We start from the raw sequence: 19,689 nt of genomic DNA, 5'->3' as shown, positions 1-19,689 counted from the left end.
ATAATCTGGATACGTTTCTATCATTGCCACATCTCTGCACGGTGCAGTGTGCGCAGTTGGTTGAGAGAACACTGGTTTCCTTGTTTGCGTGTCGTATTGCATGATTGCCCCATTGTAAGAGGCCATTGCCAGGATGCTGCGTTTCGTGGGATGGAATCGAGCCTTGATCGTGCTTTGGAGATAAAAAGGCGAAATGAATTTAAATGGCACGAGGAAGCGTTTAACAGCGCCCCAATCGATTAGCACTTACTTTTTGTCGAACGAAATCGTTTGGCACTTGACGCTTGTTTTCATACCATACAAATTGATCAGTCCATTCTCATAAACTGCTGCCAGCAGTTGGTCGTTGGCGTTGAAATCCAGAAAGGTGACACCGATGGCGATGCCATCCGCGTTGAAGCGTTTGGTAAAATTAGCCTTCCTGTAGTTCATGAAGCGTACCGTGCCGGAAGTCAGTCCTATGGCTATCTCATCTCGGCCGGAGCTTTTGGGACAGGCGACGCAGTATAGATTTTCAATCATCATCTTCTTAACGTTGGCAATGGTACAGTTGCCCTCAGGACATCCGTTAGCGCCATCATTCGAAGCCTGCTCACTGTTTTTGATGCGCAGCAGCTCGATGCCCCAGTTCTTGTTTGCCCGAACAAACAGCTTGGACGAGCCAAAGAACTGGCAATCACTGGACCCGTTGTTGTCGACATGAGCGCTGCTGGATAGATGCTCTAGTTCGGGAAAGCTGTGCAGTTGTGTATTTTTCGCGCACGATATTAACTCCGCCATGGTTTTGTTCGTCGCGTCGGTGCAGAAAAAAGAACAGCGTCGAATAACCCGTTGTTTACAACTGTAGCTTAGCGTCACGGATTCAAAAGTTTGGCCCTGCAGTTGCCAAGAACGACGACTCGATGAAAGCGGTCCTGACAATCGATGAACGGATTGTGTTGTTTACATTCGCGAGCGTTAATTGAAGTTAGGAAGGAAAAAGCGGCCGAAAAAATTGGAATTAAAGTTTTCACAATTTCCATTGCTAAAGTTGGTGATGAGGTATGTTTCTGGTAGTGGAAACAGTAAACGATAATGGCGAGAAGGAGTGGAAGGTAGCACCCAAACGATGGGTGTGCACTACGAAGAACACCCGCCGGACAGTTCTGTTATGGCCACATGAAATCAGTTCTGAGCGACAAAAGCAGTTAGCTAGATCTGCTTCTTCTAAACCAACGAAAAATTGGAGCCGGAAGGAATGTATCGTACAACAGGAGTGTTCTACGTACGATGCTGCAAATGCTGCACTGAAAGTACTGGTTCGACCACGTCCGAAACCGTGTGTGGCAATTCCAATGCTCAGTGCTGTTTCGATGGTACAGAGTGGACAAACAGTAAAGCAAGAAAATGAAGATCCACTGAATATAGATTATCCCGATGAGACGCCGGCTGAAACAACTAGCAACACGCTGCTCCATCCGGATGAGAAGCTATCAATGATGGCATCGATCAAATTGATCGTGCAATCTTTAATATCGAAACATGACATGATCGAAAAGCAAAACGCTCGTATTGAGAAGCAAAATGCTCACATTGTGGCGCAAAATACTAACATTATAGAGCGGAACAAACACATCGAGAAAACTAACGCTGTTCTATTGACAAAGATAGATTTGATGCAGAAAACATTGAATAATTTTGATTCACAGCAATGTTCCAATGTAATGGACTTGAAAGGAACATCGTTTAAATTTGAGCCTATGGAAACGATTGATCAAGTAAAGAGACTTGAAGAAAAGTTGAACGATTCAGCGTATCGCAGGGAGCTGGTAAGGACAACAGAAACAAAAAAAAATGCTTCTAAATTTGATCCTTTTCCTTATTCAATAGCTTTCGTGGTTGACGTTAAATGTCCGGGGTAATAATGCACACAAAAGGATGTCGAGCTGCCTAAATTTGTTGATTTCACCGGACCTTCTGGTCTACTGCACATGGACTGGTATCGTGCGGGATGGAAGGAAACAGCTTGCTATAAAAGACATGAAACATATATTGGATTTATTCCAAGAAATAGGTACAACTCCATGGGAAAAGGTGAATGTTACAATGGTAGCCACGTTTTTCAAGGGTAAAACTAAAAATGCGCTGCAGCGTTTTCATTCGCATTGCAAAAGTGAAAGCCACAAAACAACAATGAACGGCAGAGATGTTCCCCAAGAACCATTTGATCATGCAGATTCATCTATATCGACAGAACATATGTACACGGAATCGATCGATGACTAAGCCAAGACCAATGGGTATTACTATTTTCGGATATAACATTCGGAAAATGTAAATGCATATTTGAAGGTCAGATTTTGGGGCTGCCGATAGTGATAACAATTAATCAGAGGAAGGATTTTTGAGAACATATGTAGCGTATTTTTTGTGGGTGTGGAGACCTATTTTTTTAAAAATACATGAAATTAAGTTGAACTTAAATGTGTACAGTATGTTCTGCTAATTCAGTTCGTCGTAGTGATCGCGTGATTATTATTTCAGTTAATTAAAGATCAAAGAAATATATAGTAGTTTGAAATCGTTCCAGGATCTAGCACGAGGGCATGCAAGAGCAAACGACACTTTTGGTCGTTATTTTGGCGATCGATGAATCGACGAAATTGACGTTTGTTAGGTATTCGATGAAAGGGGTCCTGACAATCGATGAACTGGTTGTGTTGTTTTCATTCGCGAGCGTTTGGGGAATTTTTTTGGAAAAAGCAGCCGAAAAGAATTGGAATTAAAGTTTTCACAATTTTCTTTGCTAAAGTTGGTGATGAGGTATGTTTCTGGTAGTGGAAACAGTAAACGATAACGGTGAAAAGGAGTGGAAGGTAGCACCCAAACGATGGGTGTGCACTACGAAGAACACCCAACGAACAGTTCTGTTATGGCCACATGAAATCAGTTCTGAGCGGCAGAAGCAGCTGGCTAGAGATGGTTTTTCCAAACCAACGAAAAGTTGGAGCAGGAAGGAGTGTATCGTACAACAGGAGTGTTCTACTTATGATGAGGCTGATACTGTACTGATAGAAGTATTGGCACAACGTTCAATGTCGAGTCCTTCAGCGTCGTTGCTCAGCGAGTCGTCGGTACTGCAGAGAGACCGGATACAAGACCATTCTGAAGATCATCTTTTTACGTACGATCCTGAAAGTAACGAACAAGTTTCAACCATTCAAATTGAGTCATCTGCAGCTCCACTACCATGTCCTGTACGATCAGTTCAGGACAGTGATCAATCAATGCTGATAGCTATCAAATCGTTGGTTGAATCATTGGTGGGCAAAAATGATACGATAGCGAAACGAAACCATCAAATAGAGCAACAGAATGCTCAAATTTTTCAGCAAAATTGTATGATTGAGCTAGAAAACGCGGCCCTAGTAAAAAAGATAGACGCCATGGATAGCATATTCTGCAGCATTAATTCTCAACAGTTTAGTGCTGCTAAAGATTATGTAGCAACACCTTCGTTTACCTTTGAGCCTGTGAAAACTATTAAGCAATTAATCGAACTGGAAAGAAAGTTAAATGATGAGTCATACCGTTTGGAATTGGTAAGGAGAGTTGAAATATTTGTACATCTATTTTGATTAGATTTCTTAATCGATATAAAATATGGTATTTTCCTCCTTATTAGGTTGCATGGTTGATATTTAATGTTGTTGGCAAAAATTCACAGAAGAGGATGTCGAGCTGTTTGGATGTGCTATTTTCCCGAGAACTGCTCATAAACTGCACTTGGACTGGAATGAATCGGGATAAAACAAAAAAAGCAGCTTTACGAGAGCAACGAAATATATTGAGTTTGTTTAAGGCAATCGGAACAACGCCACAACAAAAAGTAGATGATAGAAGAGTTACAAAATTTTTTATTCAAAAACTAAAAGGGGCCAAAGAAAGGTTTCTGGTGTACAAAAAGATTGAAAAGAACCACCAAAAACATAAGGACGGAATAACAATAATTGCTGCGGATTCATCGAATATTGTGGAACAAAACGATACGGAGTCGGTAGATGATAGTGAATCTGAAGTGACATTTGAAGTGGAAATTTTGCAATAAACTATGAAACATTATTTTCTTGTAAGATTGGTGCTGATTTATTGAACAAATTAGCATGAATTTCAATGATTAGGTATAGTTGACCCAATGGGTTATAACATACTATGTGTGACTAACATTTGCTTCAACAGAAGGGACTTGGGAATCCATTTACATACATGCCCTGAGAATGTAATAGATCATTAGATATTGCCTCTAGCTCATTGTACAACAAACATAACTTACCATAGAAACCATAACAACTTGAGACCTGGAGAATAGTAATTTCCACCGCAAAATGCGTAGATAAGTTTTCAATTGTCTAGCGTCCTTAATTCTAGTTTGATTTAATATTAATGAAAATTAAATACTACTTGCTGGATACCTTTGAAAACGATTATAGAAACTACTTACAATGATGAAGTGCGCTGTGGCGAGGTCTGTTCGTTGCCGGGTTTGTCGTTAAAACTACGTGATAATCGACGAATTTAATAAATCGATCATTTTGACATTCGATGAACGGATAGCTTTGTTTACTTTCACGAGCGTCTTGTTGGTGGTTTTGAAATAATAGCGAAAGCGAGTGTGTAATAGATTTTTAGAAGCTCCTCTGATGAATTGGACGGTTTAATATGTTTCTAGTAGTGCATACAGTAAACGATAAAGGCGAAAAGGAGTGGAAGGTAGCACCCAAACGATGGGTTTGCACTACGAAGAACACCCGCCGAACAGTTCTGTTATGGCCACATGAAATCAGTTCTGAGCGACAAAAGCAGTTAGCTAGATCTGGTTCTTCTAAACCAACGAAAAATTGGAGCCGGAAGGAATGTATCGTACAACAGGAGTGTTCTACGTACGATGCTGCAAATGCTGCACTGAAAGAACTGCTTCGACCACGTCCGAAACCGTGTGTGGCAATTCCAATGCTCAGTGCTGTTTCGATGGTACAGAGTGGACAAACAGTAAAGCAAGAAAATGAAGATCCACTGAATATAGATTATCCCGATGAGACGCCAGCTGAAACAACTAGCAACACGCTATCAATGATGGCATCGATCAAATTGATTGTGCAATCTTTAATATCGAAACATGACATGATCGAAAAGCAAAACGCTCGTATTGAGAAGCAAAATGCTCACATTGTGGCGCAAAATACTAACATTATAGAGCGGAACAAACACATCGAGAAAACTAACGCTGTTCTATTGACAAAGATAGATTTGATGCAGAAAACAATGAATAATTTTGATTCACAGCAATGTTCCAATGTAATGGACTTGAAAGGAACATCGTTTAAATTTGAGCCTATGGAAACGATTGATCAACTAAAGAGACTTGAAGAAAAGTTGAACGATTCAGCGTATCGCAGGGAGCTGGTAAGGACAGCAGAAACAAGAAAAAATATGCTTCTAAATTTGATCCTTTTCCTTATTCAATAGCTTTCGTGGTTGACGTTAAATGTCCGGGGTAATAATGCACACAAAAGGATGTCGAGCTGCCTTGATTTGCTACTTTCCCGAGAACTAGCTGTAAAGTGCACATGGACAGGCATGTTTAGGGCTGGAGTAGAAAAAGTAGCTATGCGAGATCAACGAAACATAGTAAATCTGTTCAAAGCAATAGGTACATCACCACATGAAAGAATTGATGAAAGGTACATCCATATGTTTTTCTCAAAAAAATTAAAAATGGCCAAGGGCCGATTATTACGACATCAGGAAAGCTCGGTAACCGTCGCAGGATCTAATCTGATAGATAATAATGAACAACGAGCAGGAAGCAATGCTATAAAGAAAAATTATGCTGATTCATCGAACGCTAAGGAATCTTTGGATGATGAGTTACAAATGCCATTCGAAGTAGAAGTTGTGCATTGATTCTTCCACAGATGTTCGATATGATTTTTGATAATATGTCTGCTGCTCTAGTGTCATGCACGATAATACATGAGACAATTAAGGACTAACTTTTCCGCCTACTATATATATTTTTTTTCACCTCTTCATTACGTTCTGCATTCCTTTCTTAGCTATGGTCTCCGAAACGTACAACAATCACGGACAATAATTACAACTGTTTGCTTTATAGAACAAGAACCGCAGTACTAATAAGTGAAAAATCTGAATATGAAATATCAGAAGTCCACTTAAATGAAAATTCCGAGAAAGAAATTCAGCAGTATGTTAATCATATAAGCTTTGCAAACAAATTGTTTTCTTTCAAGGATCGCGATATATTGTATATCCATTCCAGTTCTGTTAGCTTAGGTGGCTTTAGCATTAAACAAACTAAAATACTTGCTACCTGGGTACCTTAGAAAATGTTCACAGAATCCACCATAAATGATCAAGTGCGCGTTCTGTTCTGTTCCTGTTTTAAATGATCGTGGCCGAGTTCGTCGTTAAAACTACGCGATAATCGACGAATTTAATTAATCGATCATTTTGACATTCGATGAACGGATAGATTTGTTTACTTTCACGAGCGTCTTGTTGGTGGTTTTGAAATAATAGCGAAAGCGAGTGTGTAATAGATTTTTAGAAGCTCCTCTGATGAATTGGACGGTTTAATATGTTTCTAGTAGTGCATACAGTAAACGATAACGGCGAAAAGGAGTGGAAGGTAGCACCCAAACGATGGGTTTGCACTACGAAGAACACCCGGCGAACAGTTCTGTTATGGCCACATGAAATCAGTTCTGAGCGACAAAAGCAGTTAGCTAGATCTGGTTCTTCTAAACCAATGAAAAATTGGAGCCGGAAGGAATGTATTGTACAACAGGAGTGTTCTACGTACGATATTGCAAAAGCTGTAATGATAGAACTAATGGCACAGCGTTTACCATCGAATTCTGGTCAACCTTCGAAACAGCTGCCTTGTACCAACAGCAATCGGATGAGACACAATCCTAAAATTCACCTTAAACCTACTGGCGTACCCGACGATGTATCATATGCACCACCAGTTAAACAACCTGTTCCGGAGAGTAAAGCATCAATGCTGAACTCTATTAAGACGATGGTGGAATCTCTAATGAAAAGACATGCGTGCATTGAAAAGCAAAACTCTCGAATCGAAAAGCAAAATGCTAAAATTGAAGAGCAAAATATACGTATAGAAAATGAGAGTGCAGATTTAAAAAAAACATTGGAAGTTATGCAGAAAAGGCTTGCCATACTTGGTGCTCAGCAGATTCATACTGAAAATTTTTCGATGGAAAATTCATCATTTTACATTGATCCTGCGGAAACCTTTGCGCAGTTATATGACCTAGAAAGCAAGCTAAGTGATGAGGCGTTTCGTTCAAAAATGGTAAACAGGGTTGATATGAAAAACCTTTTTTCCAAATTCTTCAGCTATGGACGATTTGATGCTGATGATCTATTTTTCTTTGAATTAGGTTGTATGGTTGACGTTCAACATTGTAGGTAAAACTCCGCGGAGGAGGATGTTGAGCTGCCTGGATTTGCTATTTTCGCCAGAACTGCTCACTAAATGTTCTTGGATTGGCATACATCGAAATGGAATAGAAAAACCAGCTCTAAAAGACAACCGGAATGTACTGAAATTGTTCAAAGTAATAGGATCAACGACACACAAGAAGATAAATGATAACGAAATCGCTATATTTTTTAAACAAAAATTAAAATGTGCAAAATATCGATTACAACGTTATAAAGAGCGTGCGCAACGTAACCAAGTAGAGGATAAGGTAGCCACTCTTGAAGAGCCGGAGTTCAATATAGTTGTAAATCATGTCGATTCATCCAATACTTTAGACCACACTTATGCGGAGTTGGTGGAAGATGCATCAGAAACACCCTTTGAAGTCGAAATATTATAGTTATTCCATATGCCTTTTTATGTATCATGTCTATAATAAGTGTATGTATACGCTAAAGGAGTAATGTAAAAGATACAAATTATTCAAAACACGCATAAATGACTGTATTATTTCATACCGAATGATTTCTTTGTGTCAGACGCATGAGGAGAACTCTTTGCTGGTCTAGAAGATGAAGTGTTGTGGGGGCTGTAATATTATATTTTGCATAGGCTGAGTGCTAGTAGATAGCACTAGTTGGAGTGATCTTTGAAGTAGCGGCCAATTGCAAAGAGGGTCTGTTTTTAAGCATTTCCATTGATCCGAAATAAGGTATACTGTTAAGTAACAAGTAGCAAGCTTACAGATAGTCTTTATTTGATGAAAGCATTGATATGGTTTGATGAGGATAGCGAATGTACTATTAAAGAATCGATTGTCATATTGATAGTATATTTAGGTACACATCGCGGGGAAATCTATTGGTAGATGCTATATTTGGCTAGTACGCTAGGTAGAGGATTGGCCGATATTTGAACGATCGTCTCTTGATTTTCGATGAAACCCACTTGTCAACAACGAATCAAGTTGTCATCGACGAACTGACGATTTTTATTGTTTACTTTCACGAGCGTCTTGCTGCTGGTTTTGGAATTCCATCGAAAGAGAGTGAGAAATAAGTTTCTACGAGTTCCTCTGATCGATTTGATGGTTTAATATGTTTCTAGTAGTGCATACAGTAAACGATAACGGCGAAAAGGAGTGGAAGGTAGCACCCAAACGATGGGTTTGCACTACGAAGAACACCCACCGAACAGTTCTGTTATGGCCACATGAAATCAGTTCTGAGCGACAAAAGCAGTTAGCTAGATCTGGTTCTTCTAAACCAATGAAAAGTTGGAGCCGGAAGGAATGTATTGTACAACAGGATTGTTCTACGTACGATGCTGCAAAAGCTGTAATGATAGAACTAATGGCACAGCGTTTACCATCGAATTCTGGTCAACCTTCAAAACAGCTGCCTTGTACCAACAGCAATCGGATGAGACACAATCCTAAAATTCACCTTAAACCTACTGGCGTATCCGACGTTGTATCATCTGAACCACCAGTTAAACAACCTGTTCCGGAGAGTAAAGCGTCAATGCTGAACTCTATTAAGACGATGGTGGAATCTCTAATAAAAAAACAAGCTCGCATCGAGGAACAAAATGCTCGAATCGAAAAGCAAAACGCGGATATTGAAGAGCAAAATGCTCGCATTAAAAAACAAAAGTCGGATCTGTTAGAAAAACTATCATTAATTCAGAAAAGGTGTGCAAACCGTGGTTTTCAACATTTTGATTCAGGAGATAAACCTATGAAATATGCATCGTTTGATTTTGATCCAGTTGAAACCATTGAGCAACTGAACGACCTGGAGAACAAGCTGAATGATGAGGTGTTTCGTTCGAAAATGGTAAGCCAAAATGGCAATATCCATCTTCTCCTTCAACCTACATATTATATTATTCTTTATTCTTTAGGTTACATGGTTGAAATTTAATGTTGTTGGCACCCAGCCAAAGAAAAGGATGTCGAGCTGCCTAAATTTGTTGATTTCACCGGACCTTCTGGTCTACTGCACATGGACTGGTATCGTGCGGAATGGAAGGAAACAGCTTGCTATAAAAGACATGAAACATATATTGGATTTATTCCAAGAAATAGGTACAACTCCATGGGAAAAGGTGAATGATACTATGGTAGCCACGTTTTTCAAGGGTAAAGCTAAAAATGCGCTGCAGCGTTTTCATTCGAATTGCAAAAGTGAAAGCCACAAAACAACAATGAACAGTAGAGATGTTCCCCAAGAACCATTTGATCATGCAGATTCATCTATATCGACAGATCATATGTACACGGAATCGATCGATGACGATTCAGAAACGCAAATGGAAGTCGAAATTTTACATTGAAATATTCAAAATTCTAACTAAACCGGCACTCTGTGAACATTCCTGAACTTTAAGTACATCAATTGATTTTCTCTGGATTATAGCATTGTAGCGATGACTATAGCGAATCCCATGGAGGAAAGACGAACTGTAGAATGAAATAATTGCATAAGTAGTACAGAATATAAAAGATGAACATTTTTTGCAAATGTCGAACTATAACCCACACAAAATTGTGAATAAGAATAAGCCAAGACCAATGGGTATTACTATTTTCCAATATAACATTCGGAAAATGTAAATGCATATTTGAAGGTCATATTTTGGGACTGGCGATAGTGATAACAATTAATCAGAGGAAGGATTTTTGAGAACATATGTAGCGTATTTTTTGTGGGTGTGGAGATCTATTTTTTTTAAATACATGAAATTAAGTTGAACTTAAATGTGTACAGTATGTTCTGCTGATTCAGTTCGTCGTAGTGATCGCGTGATTATTATTTCAGTTAATTAAAGATCAAAGAAATATATAGTAGTTTGAAATCGTTCCAGGATCTAGCACGAGGGCATGCAAGAGCAAACGACACTTTTGGTCGTTATTTTGGCGATCAATGAATCGACGAAATTGACGTTTGTTAGGTATTCGATGAAAGGGGTCCTGACAATCGATGAACTGGTTGTGCTGTTTTCATTCGCGAGCGTTTGGGGAATTTTTTTGGAAAAAGCAGCCGAAAAGAATTGGAATTAAAGTTTTCACAATTTTCTTTGCTAAAGTTGGTGATGAGGTATGTTTCTGGTAGTGGAAATAGTAAACGATAATGGCGAGAAGGAATGGAAGGTAGCACCCAAACGATGGGTTTGCACTACGAAGAACACCCGGCGAACAGTTCTGTTATGGCCACATGAAATCAGTTCTGAGCGGCAAAAGCAGCTGGCTAAAGATGGTTTTTCCAAACCAACGAAAAGTTGGAGCAGGAAGGAGTGTATCGTACAACAGGAGTGTTCTACTTACGATGAGGCTGATACTGTACTGATAGAAGTATTGGCACAACGTTCAATGTCGAGTCCTTCAACGTCGTTGCTCAGCGAGTCATCGGTACTGCAAAGAGACCGGATACAAGAGCATTCTGAAGATCATCTTTTTACGTACGATCCTGAAAGTAACGAACAAGTTTCAACCAATAAAGTTGAGATATCGTCGTGTCAATCATGGACTGCTCTGCAGCATTCGGATGCTGAAATATCGATACTTGCAGCTATTAAATCAATGGTGAACACATTGATGATGAAGAACGATTGCATCGAGACACAAAATGCTAGAATAGAGAAGCAAAATGCTGAAATTGAACTGCAGAATATCCGTATCGAAACGGATAACTCTAATATGATGAAAAAACTAAATCTATTAGAGAAAAGACTCAACAAACTTGATGCTAAACAATTTAAAGATGCCAAAAATGTTGGTGAACGATCAACGTTTACATTTAATCCCATAGAAACCCTGAGCCAGCTGAAGGAACTGGAAAAGAAGTTAAGCGATAGGTCTTTCCGTTCGAAAATGGTAAAGAGGTTGTTTAGTCACATAATTCCTTCATCCGGTTGATTCGATTTTTTTCATTTTTTAGGTTGCATGGTTGATGTTAAATGTCGTTGGAAACCGTTCACAAAAAAGAATGTCGCACTGTCTAAAATTGCTATTTTCTCATGAGTTGCTAGTTGATTGTACTTGGGGTCGTATACATCTGAATGGAATACAAACAGCAGCTATGCGAGAACAACGAAACATAGTGAATCTGTTCAAGGTAATAGGAACAACACGAAAGGAAAGAATCGACGACAAGAAAATTGGTTTGTTCTTCAGTCGAAAATTGAAAAATGTTAGACAACGATTGCATTCTGATGATAAAAATGAACTAAACAATCACGAAATCCCGATCGAAAATGATGTCTCTTACGATGACGATTCATCAAATGCTGAAGATGAAATCGATACGGATGTAATTTAAGGCGGCATTATAAAAATGATGTCTGGCTTTTTGTAAGGATGTACAAACTCTTTAAATAATTTGATGAAATTGATAAAATTTGCCTTCATATTATTGTTGCTTCGAAAAAACGAACGAAAGAAAATAAGAAATTCGATTATTGAAATCGCGAAGTAGACGATCGATCGTTATTCAACAAGACGCTCGTGAAAGCAAACAAAGCTATCCGTTCATCGAATGTCAAAATAGTCGATGTTTAACGATCATCGATCATTTTGACATTCGATGAACGGATAGATTTGTTTACTTTCACGAGCGTCTTCTTGGTGGTTTTGAAATAATAGCGAAAGCGAGTGAAAAATAGGTTTTTAGAAGCTCCTCTGATGAATTGGACGGTTTAATATGTTTCTGGTAGTGGAAACAGTAAACGATAAGGGTGAAAAGGAATGGAAGGTAGCACCCAAACGATGGGTGTGCACTACGAAGAACACCCGGCGAACAGTTCTGTTCTGGCCACATGAAATCAGTTCTGAGCGGCAAAAGCAGCTAGCTAGAGCTGGTTCTTCGAGGCCTATGAAAAGTTGGAGCCGGAAGGAATGTATCATAAAGCAATATTGTCTCTCTTTCGATGCTGCAAACGCTGCAATGAAAGTACTATACTCCAAACGTTTGCCAAAGAATACATCCATCTCACTACACAGCGATCCATTAAGTCAACAGAATATGAATTCGACCGTAAAAATAAACAACATAGAAGAAAATAGAAACGTGGAAGACGTTGTTGTTAAACTTGGACCAGCACCGGTCACTCAAGCCTTCCAGGAAGATGAAGCATTAATGCTGGCACAAATCAAATCAATGTTAGAATCTTTAATGACCAGGCATAATCGCATCGAGGAACAAAACGCACGTATCCAGAGGCAAAATGCTGAAATTAAGGAGCAAAATGTTCGCATTGAACAACAAAAGGCTGAACTAATGAAAAAACTATGTTCAATGCAGAAAAGGTTTGCCAACCTCAATTCTCAACAGTTTGATTTGATAGATGATACTATGGATAAGTCGAATTTTACATTCAATCGTGTGGAAACCGTTGAGCAGATGATCGATCTAGAGAATAACCTGAAAGATGATAATTTCCGATCTGAACTGGTAAATATCAGTAATGTATAATTGCAAGTGTTCAATTTGCTTATGGTTCTTCAATATTTTTTTTGTTTTGCATTATTAGGTATCATGGTTGTCGTTCTATGTAACAGGAATGGATCCTGCCAAAAGGATGGGACACTGCCTGGACTTTTTGTTTTCACTGGAGATGCAAGCAAAATGCCTTTGGTCCGGTATAAGTCAAGATGGAAAAGAAGCAATCGCCATAAGAAACAGGCAGAATATACTGGAACTATTCAAAACGATTGGAACAACGCCTTGGGGAATGGTGAACAAACAGGATCTTGCCTTGTTTTTCCGGAATAAACTGAAACGTGCCAGGCAACGTTTATCGACACCTAGTAAACGCATGGAAGGCAATCAAACAATCAATGAGTTAGATGATTCGGAACAATTGTTTGAAAACCAAACGATAAACAATGTCGATTCATCAAATACTGACTCACACATCTATACGGACTCAATGGAGGGCGAATCGGACACATTATTTGAAGTAGAAATTTTACATTAACACAGCCAGATATATTCGTTTCATGATGCATGTAATAAGCAGTGTGGATTGGAGCCACGAAGGTTAAATAAATTTGTTAGATTCGTTACATACAAAGAAAAAAGCCTTTGGTAGCGTACACAAAGACACTCCTATTTGTACTATTTTGAGTGCTAGGGCCCCTACCTTAAACATACTAGAGTAAGGTGGGGCAAAAGTTCGGGATTAGTGGATTTTTATTTTAATAAAATAAATGAAATAAAATTACAACTAAAAACAGGCACTGAATTATTCAACAACTGCTTATCTACTGCATAAGTACCAGCTCGATCAAATCACAATGTGTTTGGTTAAAATGGATAATTCTGGGCAACCTTTGAAACGAATTTTTGCCCCACCAGTGGTGCAAATTTTCAAGTAATTCACGAAGTAATGTGTACAGTTTCTGTGTTTTACTCTTTTATTAAAAGGCGTGCTGGTTAGAATTTCGATTCGCTTTGCTGCGGTTCCGTTCGTTTCGGCAGGGGTCTGATTTCTGCAATACTGTATCCGACTGCTCCGGGGAAATTGATAGGAATTTTTGAGTTTGGAAACTCAGCACATTTTCTCAACAGCTTCCAGGGCACTTTGAAGATTAATTATGACCGGTTTAAGCTTCTCTTTGCAGTCAGTATGTTGATTGGAAGCGCAAGAGGACGTCATATCGGCATTTGAAGATGTTGGAAGAGCTGTAGGATTAGTTATCTGATGAAGCAGCATATCCGAATTAATATTCAATGGCTGATAATCAGTTTCCTCCCTCAACCGAGCTTATTTTACCAACCGCTTTCTTTCCGGATGTGGAGACGACCTTCGGAACATTATTAGGCACTGTGGACTTTCCGGTTTCGTCCATATTATAGATCTGGTCCGATCCGATCTGGTCTAAAAGTCATCAAAATTCTTACAATGGCCGGCTAGTTCTTCTGATTGCTCTTGAGTGAAGATTGATCTGAAGCGCCCAATTTTTTGCGCACCACAACCCTTAAACCAACATGCAACAAATCAAATTATGATTTACCGTAGACAAGTTTTATGAATTTACCTTCTTCAGCCTCATACGCAATGCAGCATCCGTAATCCCAAAAATTTTAGCAATAGCTATGTTCAATTTGCCGTTCGCAACCCTTTGTCGAGCAACTTCCAGCATGCCGGAAGTGCACACCTGATTTAAACTTTTGCCCCACCCGCCATTCGAACTTTTGTCCATCTAAAGATTTTGGGATTTTACATTAAATAGGCAAAAATATACATTACCTCATTACTCTAAACACTCGCACTCTACAAAGCAATGTGACTCATAAAATTAGATCGAAATCCCAAAAATTATAAGTTAACGCATTTCTCTAACATTTGTAATCCAAACCAAAAACAAAAAAAACACGTATGAGGAGGTGATTTTAAGACATTTCAAACGAGTTTAGTGTTGGTCGAATAGGTGATGCCGTTTTTAAGAAAACCCTAATTCGAACTTTTGCCTCACCTTCCTCTATATTTTGCGTACAATAAAACATACTGCTCTTGCACTGATCAGGAATTTTTCGTTTTTTTTAAAATTTATTAGAGATTTTGCTTTGTTTGTTTATGCCAATAAATGTAATCAGCGCTATTTTAACCCTAGAATTTACAAACTATATGATTTTTATAGGGAATATTATTTGTGTTATACCTAATTTTCATTTTAACGCGAACGATGATTTCATGACTCTTTATCGATTGATTCGGAAACATCGTTGTCATTTGCAGGAACAGATGAAATAGCCATCGTCAATCTGTTGTAACGATTCGAAACTAATCGTCTTTTGGCATTTCTTAGTTTGTTTTTCAAAAATTTCGAGAGTTTTTTGTCAGTTATAATTTCCGTCGGCGTTGATCCAATTGTTTTAAACAGGTGTTTTAAATTTGGCAGCTCCCGTATCCCCAAGGTTTGATCAGTGGGCTTTCGTTGAATGCCAGCCCAAGTGCATTTTGTGCGTAGTTCCTGGGCCATTAATAAATCCAAACAGCAAGCCAACCGTTTTTCGGACTCCCTTTCGACAACATTAATTTCCAACCATTCCACCTAATGAAAACGAATCGAAATTTAAAAAATGGTGTTAGCAGCTTAATCGAGATCCATCAATTTTGAGTTTAATTTGCATTACCATTTTCAAACGAAATGCGCCATCACTTAATTTATTTTCTAGCTGTTTCAATTCGTCATGTGTTTTCGTAGGATTAAAGTGGAAATCAGATTTTTTCTTTTCTATAATACCAGCTTTGATCAACATTTCTTCCATCTCATGCATCTTACTCATCAAGATGTTATTTTGCTTTGCGATACGGGCGTTCTGCTTCTCTACGCGGGCACTCCGCTTCATCAACGATGCAACCATGTCTTTGATAGTTGCCAGCATTGTGGTATCTAACGGATCAGCTTCAGCTTGTTGTATTTCAAAGTGGCTATGTATCTCTGAAGGTTCGTCTGGAAGTTGCATTGAAGCTCTGGATGATGACGGTTCTGCCATCAGTACTTTCATAAAAGCATCTGCAGCATCATAAGTAGGAAATTCCTGGTTCACGACACATACCTTACGGCTCCAGCTTTTCATTGGCCTGCATACTCCTTCTTTGGCCAGGTGATTCTGCCAAACTGAATTTATTTCATGAGGCCATAACAAAACTGTTCGGCGGGTGTTCTTCGTTATGCACACCCATCGTTTGGGTGCTACTTTCCACTCCTTTTCGCCGTTATTGTTTACTGTTTCCACTACCAGAAACATACTGTATTATGCACTTTAGCAAAGGAAATTGTGAAAATTCCAATTCCAATTCTTTACGGTGCCGGGTTTTCCAACCAAAATTCATAGAACGCTCGCGAATGTAAACAACAACATTCTGTTCATCGATTATGAAGACACATTCATCGAGTACCTGAAATACTCGATTAATCCATTCTCGCTTTCCTTCAAATCTTCGACGACCATTCAAATAACGAACAGTCTTTTGCTGGGTGTACTTAACTACCGAACTTTTAGAACTGCTTGTTTTGCTCCATCGGTTTGTTTTCTTCATAGTATAGATCACAAATAAAAAGCGTCACGTCATGCATTTCATTGCAAAATTTCTACATCAAATGAAATGTCCGATTCATCGTCCAACGATTCCGCATCGATATAATCTACAGGATTCGATGATTCGACAATATTTATCGCATCATCGGCATCCGGTTGATGATGATCTTCCAGCGTTTGTATGGTTTGAATGTTTGATGATGTCGGCTGCTCATCATGCTTAAACACCCGCGTTTTAGCGTACTGCAGTTTTTTCTGGAAAAAAACAGCGATGCTCCTGTCGCTTACCTTTTCCAACGGCGTTGCTCCAATGGTTTTGAATAACTTCAGTATACTCTTATGATGTTTTACGGGATGTTTTTTTAAGCCTTTTCGAGATGTTCCAGACCAAAGTAAATTTGTTTGCAATTCCCAAGAAAATATCAAATCAAGACAGCTGGCCATTCTCCTTTTTGATTTATTGCCGACCACATTTAAATTCAACCATGTAACCTGTGGAATATTTATAAACAAATGCTGTGTTAAGGTACTGCAGAAAAGACAATTTTTCATACTGGTCAGTATATTGATGTGAATTATATTTACCATATCAGCACGAAAAGACTCGTCTTTCAATTTGTTGTCAAGCTCGATTAGCTGTTCAATTGTTTCCAGTGGATCGAAACTGAATAATGTGTTCTCTATCAAACTTTCTGTGGCTTCAAGTTGTTGGCATATAACGGATTCATACATTTTTTGGATCGAAACTAACTCTTCCATCATATCAAAGTTATCTTTTTCAATTAGTCCATTTCGCTCAATTATATGTCTATTTTGGTTTTCGATTTGAATAATTTTCGTATCAACGCCTTCATGTTTTGCGATCAACGATTCAAGCATTGATTTGAGGGATGCATGAATCGATTTTTTTTCATCTGGAGACGATTGAACGGTACTTGGAGGTAAAGACTCCTCACTATTAGACCCTATTAGGTTGGCTATTTGTAGAGTCTGTCTGTTTTGTTGGCTTATCTGATTGCTCTTTTTAGAGGACAATTCACTCGAAATCGGGATAGAAGTATGTGACGACGAACGTTGCGCTAGCAATCCATTTATGGCAGCATTAGCAGCATCGTACGTAGAACACTCCTGTTGTACGATACATTCCTTCCGGCTCCAATTTTTCATTGGTTTAGAAGAACCAGCTCTAGCTAGCTGCTTTTGCCGCTCAGAACTGATTTCATGTGGCCAGAACAGAACTGTTCGTCGGGTGTTCTTCGTAGTGCACACCCATCGTTTGGGTGCTACCTTCCATTCCTTCTCGTCATTATCGTTTACTGTTTCCACTACCAGAAACATACTTCATCACCCTCTTTAACAAAGGAAATTGTGAAAACTTTAATTCCAATTCTTTTCGGCCGCTTTTTCCAACCTAACTTCACTGAACGCTCGCGAATGTAAACAACACAATCCGTTCATCGATTGATCTTTTTCATCGAATGTTGTAGATGATAGTTTAATCGAGTGTTTATAATTCTTGTCAGTATACCACTCGATGAAAGAGGTCCTGACAATCGATGAACTGGTTGTGTTTTCATTCGCGAGCGTTTGGGGAATTTTCTTTGGAAAAAGCAGCCGAAAAGAATTGGAATTAAAGTTTTCACAATTTCCTTTGCTAAAGTTGTTGATGAGGTATGTTTCTAGTAGTGGAAACAGTAAATGATAAGGGCGAGAAGGAGTGGAAGGTAGCACCGAAACGCTGGGTATACAATTGGAAGAATTCCCGGCGACCAATTTTGATATGGCCGAGTCAAATCAGCCCTGAGCAGCAATATCAGCTCGCTAGAGAAAAAACATGTAAGCCAACAAAAAGCTGGACCCGGAAAGAATGTTTCATAAAACATAAGTGTCTTACTTACGAAGCGGCAAGTGCAGCACTGGAAGTATTGCTAGCCAATTCGTCATTGAGCGCATCGATGCCATTTCGTAAAGGAGTACCCAGAAAGATTAAAATCCATATGAATAAACGACCAAAAGATCTGCTTGAGCCAGAGGATGAAGAAGCCGAGCAACTACCCGCAATAGTTGAGAGAAATGTTCAACCGTATCCGGAAAATGATGCTTCCACGCTCGCTGCTATTACGAAAATGGTAAACTCATTAATGGAGAAAACTGAAAGCATCGAGACACAAAATTCGCGTATCGAGAAACAAAACGCTTACATTATGGAACGGAATAGCCGCATTCAGAAAGAAAATTGTGAATTGATGAAGGAGCTAATTTTAATTCATAGAAGATTTGAATACCTAGTGTCGCAACAAATTGAAATCACAAAGGGATCGGTTGAAAATTCATCATTTCATTTTGATCCTGTGGAAACAATAGAGCAGCTAGATGAACTTGAAAACAGGCTTAACGATGAGACGTTCTTTTTCGAAATGGTAGCTATGATTAGACAAACTTGTTGATGTGGATATTTAATAATAATGTTTTTTTTAATTCAATTGCTTTTTTCATTAGGTTGCATGGTTGAAATTGAATGTAGTAGGACTGAACCCAGCCAAAAGGATGTCTAGTTGCCTGGACTTGCTCTTTTCACTGGAAATGCAGGCAAATTCACTATGGACGGGAACGACTCGAGATGGGACTGGCTGTAAGAGACGAGCAATAAGAGAACGAAATAACATCTTAGCGATATTGAAAGCGATTGGAATAACACCTTGGGAAAAAGTGAACTACAAAAACATTGCCTGGTTTATGCGGAATAAACTGAAAAGTGCCAGGCAACGTTTAGCATCTCATAGAAAACGCATTAGATGTAACAAATTAGTTACTACCCTGGATGATTCTCAACAATTGTTTGAATACAAAGCGATAAACAATGCTGATTCATTGAATGGTGAACAACAAATCTATGCGGAATCGATGGAGGGCGAATCGGAAACATTATTTGAAATAGAAATTTTACATTAACACAGCCAGATATATTCGTTTCATGATACATGTAATAAGCATTGGAGCCAGGAAGATTAAACAAATGTGTTAAACAGTACTGCTCAATCTTTCTTTCTGTGTTTTCTTTATGGAAATAGCGAACTTCATATTTAGAGTAAGACATAAATCTAGAGCTGCTAAAGGATACAAACCGGG

At 38.8% G+C, this 19,689-nt stretch overlaps 6 protein-coding genes across 25 annotated transcripts in view; 4 read left to right on the top strand and 2 right to left on the bottom strand.

The window, feature by feature from the left end:
* LOC125960225 (uncharacterized) overlaps positions 1-828 on the bottom strand; it is a 2,541-nt gene extending 1,713 nt beyond the window's left edge. Inside the window, exons 1-2 of the mRNA XM_049693510.1 lie at positions 251-828; positions 1-172 (exon numbers count right to left, since the gene is read on the bottom strand). The exon at positions 1-172 is cut by the window's left edge and continues 1,713 nt beyond it. Coding sequence (XP_049549467.1) covers positions 1-172; positions 251-780 — 702 coding nt within the window. The 5' untranslated portion in view covers positions 781-828. The remainder of the gene's footprint in view (positions 173-250) is intronic.
* An 87-nt stretch (positions 829-915) lies between these two features.
* LOC125960231 (uncharacterized) lies at positions 916-19,559 on the top strand. 17 transcript variants are annotated; one of them, XM_049693525.1, is made up of 5 exons: positions 916-1,041; positions 1,689-1,808; positions 1,870-3,581; positions 3,665-5,442; positions 5,506-6,185. In XM_049693525.1, exons 3-4 carry the CDS (start codon positions 2,805-2,807, stop codon positions 4,085-4,087), a joined length of 1,200 nt encoding a protein of 399 aa, XP_049549482.1. In that variant the 5' UTR covers positions 916-1,041; positions 1,689-1,808; positions 1,870-2,804; the 3' UTR covers positions 4,088-5,442; positions 5,506-6,185. The 17 variants fall into 16 exon arrangements, with proteins under 17 accessions (XP_049549482.1, XP_049529250.1, XP_049529251.1 ...); XM_049673292.1 differs by lacking the exons at positions 3,665-5,442; positions 5,506-6,185 and adding exons at positions 18,232-18,396; positions 18,463-18,980; positions 19,060-19,559 and having other exon boundaries at positions 977-1,808; positions 1,870-2,802; XM_049693532.1 differs by having other exon boundaries at positions 977-1,808; positions 1,870-2,855; positions 4,750-5,442.
* On the top strand, positions 8,525-10,261 carry LOC125947842 (uncharacterized). Its single transcript, XM_049673296.1, has 2 exons — positions 8,525-9,348; positions 9,416-10,261. The coding sequence occupies exons 1-2, from the start codon at positions 8,608-8,610 to the stop codon at positions 9,845-9,847; spliced, it is 1,173 nt and encodes a 390-aa protein (XP_049529253.1). The 5' UTR covers positions 8,525-8,607; the 3' UTR covers positions 9,848-10,261.
* Positions 10,414-11,928, top strand: LOC125947843 (uncharacterized). Its single transcript, XM_049673297.1, has 2 exons — positions 10,414-11,387; positions 11,452-11,928. The coding sequence occupies exons 1-2, from the start codon at positions 10,614-10,616 to the stop codon at positions 11,830-11,832; spliced, it is 1,155 nt and encodes a 384-aa protein (XP_049529254.1). The 5' UTR covers positions 10,414-10,613; the 3' UTR covers positions 11,833-11,928.
* Positions 12,125-13,731, top strand: LOC125947841 (uncharacterized). The gene is made up of 2 exons (XM_049673295.1): positions 12,125-12,963; positions 13,043-13,731. Exons 1-2 carry the CDS (start codon positions 12,214-12,216, stop codon positions 13,487-13,489), a joined length of 1,197 nt encoding a protein of 398 aa, XP_049529252.1. The 5' UTR covers positions 12,125-12,213; the 3' UTR covers positions 13,490-13,731.
* Positions 13,984-17,987, bottom strand: LOC125960230 (uncharacterized). 4 transcript variants are annotated; one of them, XR_007469829.1, is made up of 4 exons: positions 17,146-17,987; positions 15,652-17,052; positions 14,292-15,569; positions 13,984-14,212 (listed from the first exon to the last, which is right to left on the bottom strand). XR_007469829.1 is itself a non-coding variant. In XM_049693521.1 (3 exons), the coding sequence occupies exons 2-3, from the start codon at positions 16,267-16,269 to the stop codon at positions 15,207-15,209; spliced, it is 981 nt and encodes a 326-aa protein (XP_049549478.1). In that variant the 5' UTR covers positions 16,270-17,052; positions 17,146-17,987; the 3' UTR covers positions 13,984-15,206. The 4 variants fall into 4 exon arrangements, 2 of the variants coding, with proteins under 2 accessions (XP_049549478.1, XP_049549477.1); XR_007469828.1 differs by having other exon boundaries at positions 13,984-14,491; positions 14,553-15,569; XM_049693521.1 differs by having other exon boundaries at positions 13,984-15,569.
* Positions 19,560-19,689: the final 130 nt, after the last annotated feature.

This window comes from Anopheles darlingi, chromosome 2 (assembly GCF_943734745.1).
Source record: "Anopheles darlingi chromosome 2, idAnoDarlMG_H_01, whole genome shotgun sequence".
In the NCBI taxonomy this organism is placed as follows: Eukaryota; Metazoa; Arthropoda; class Insecta; order Diptera; family Culicidae; genus Anopheles; species Anopheles darlingi.
Note: the sequence above shows the minus strand (reverse complement) of the source record. Positions and strands in the feature narration are given on the sequence as shown.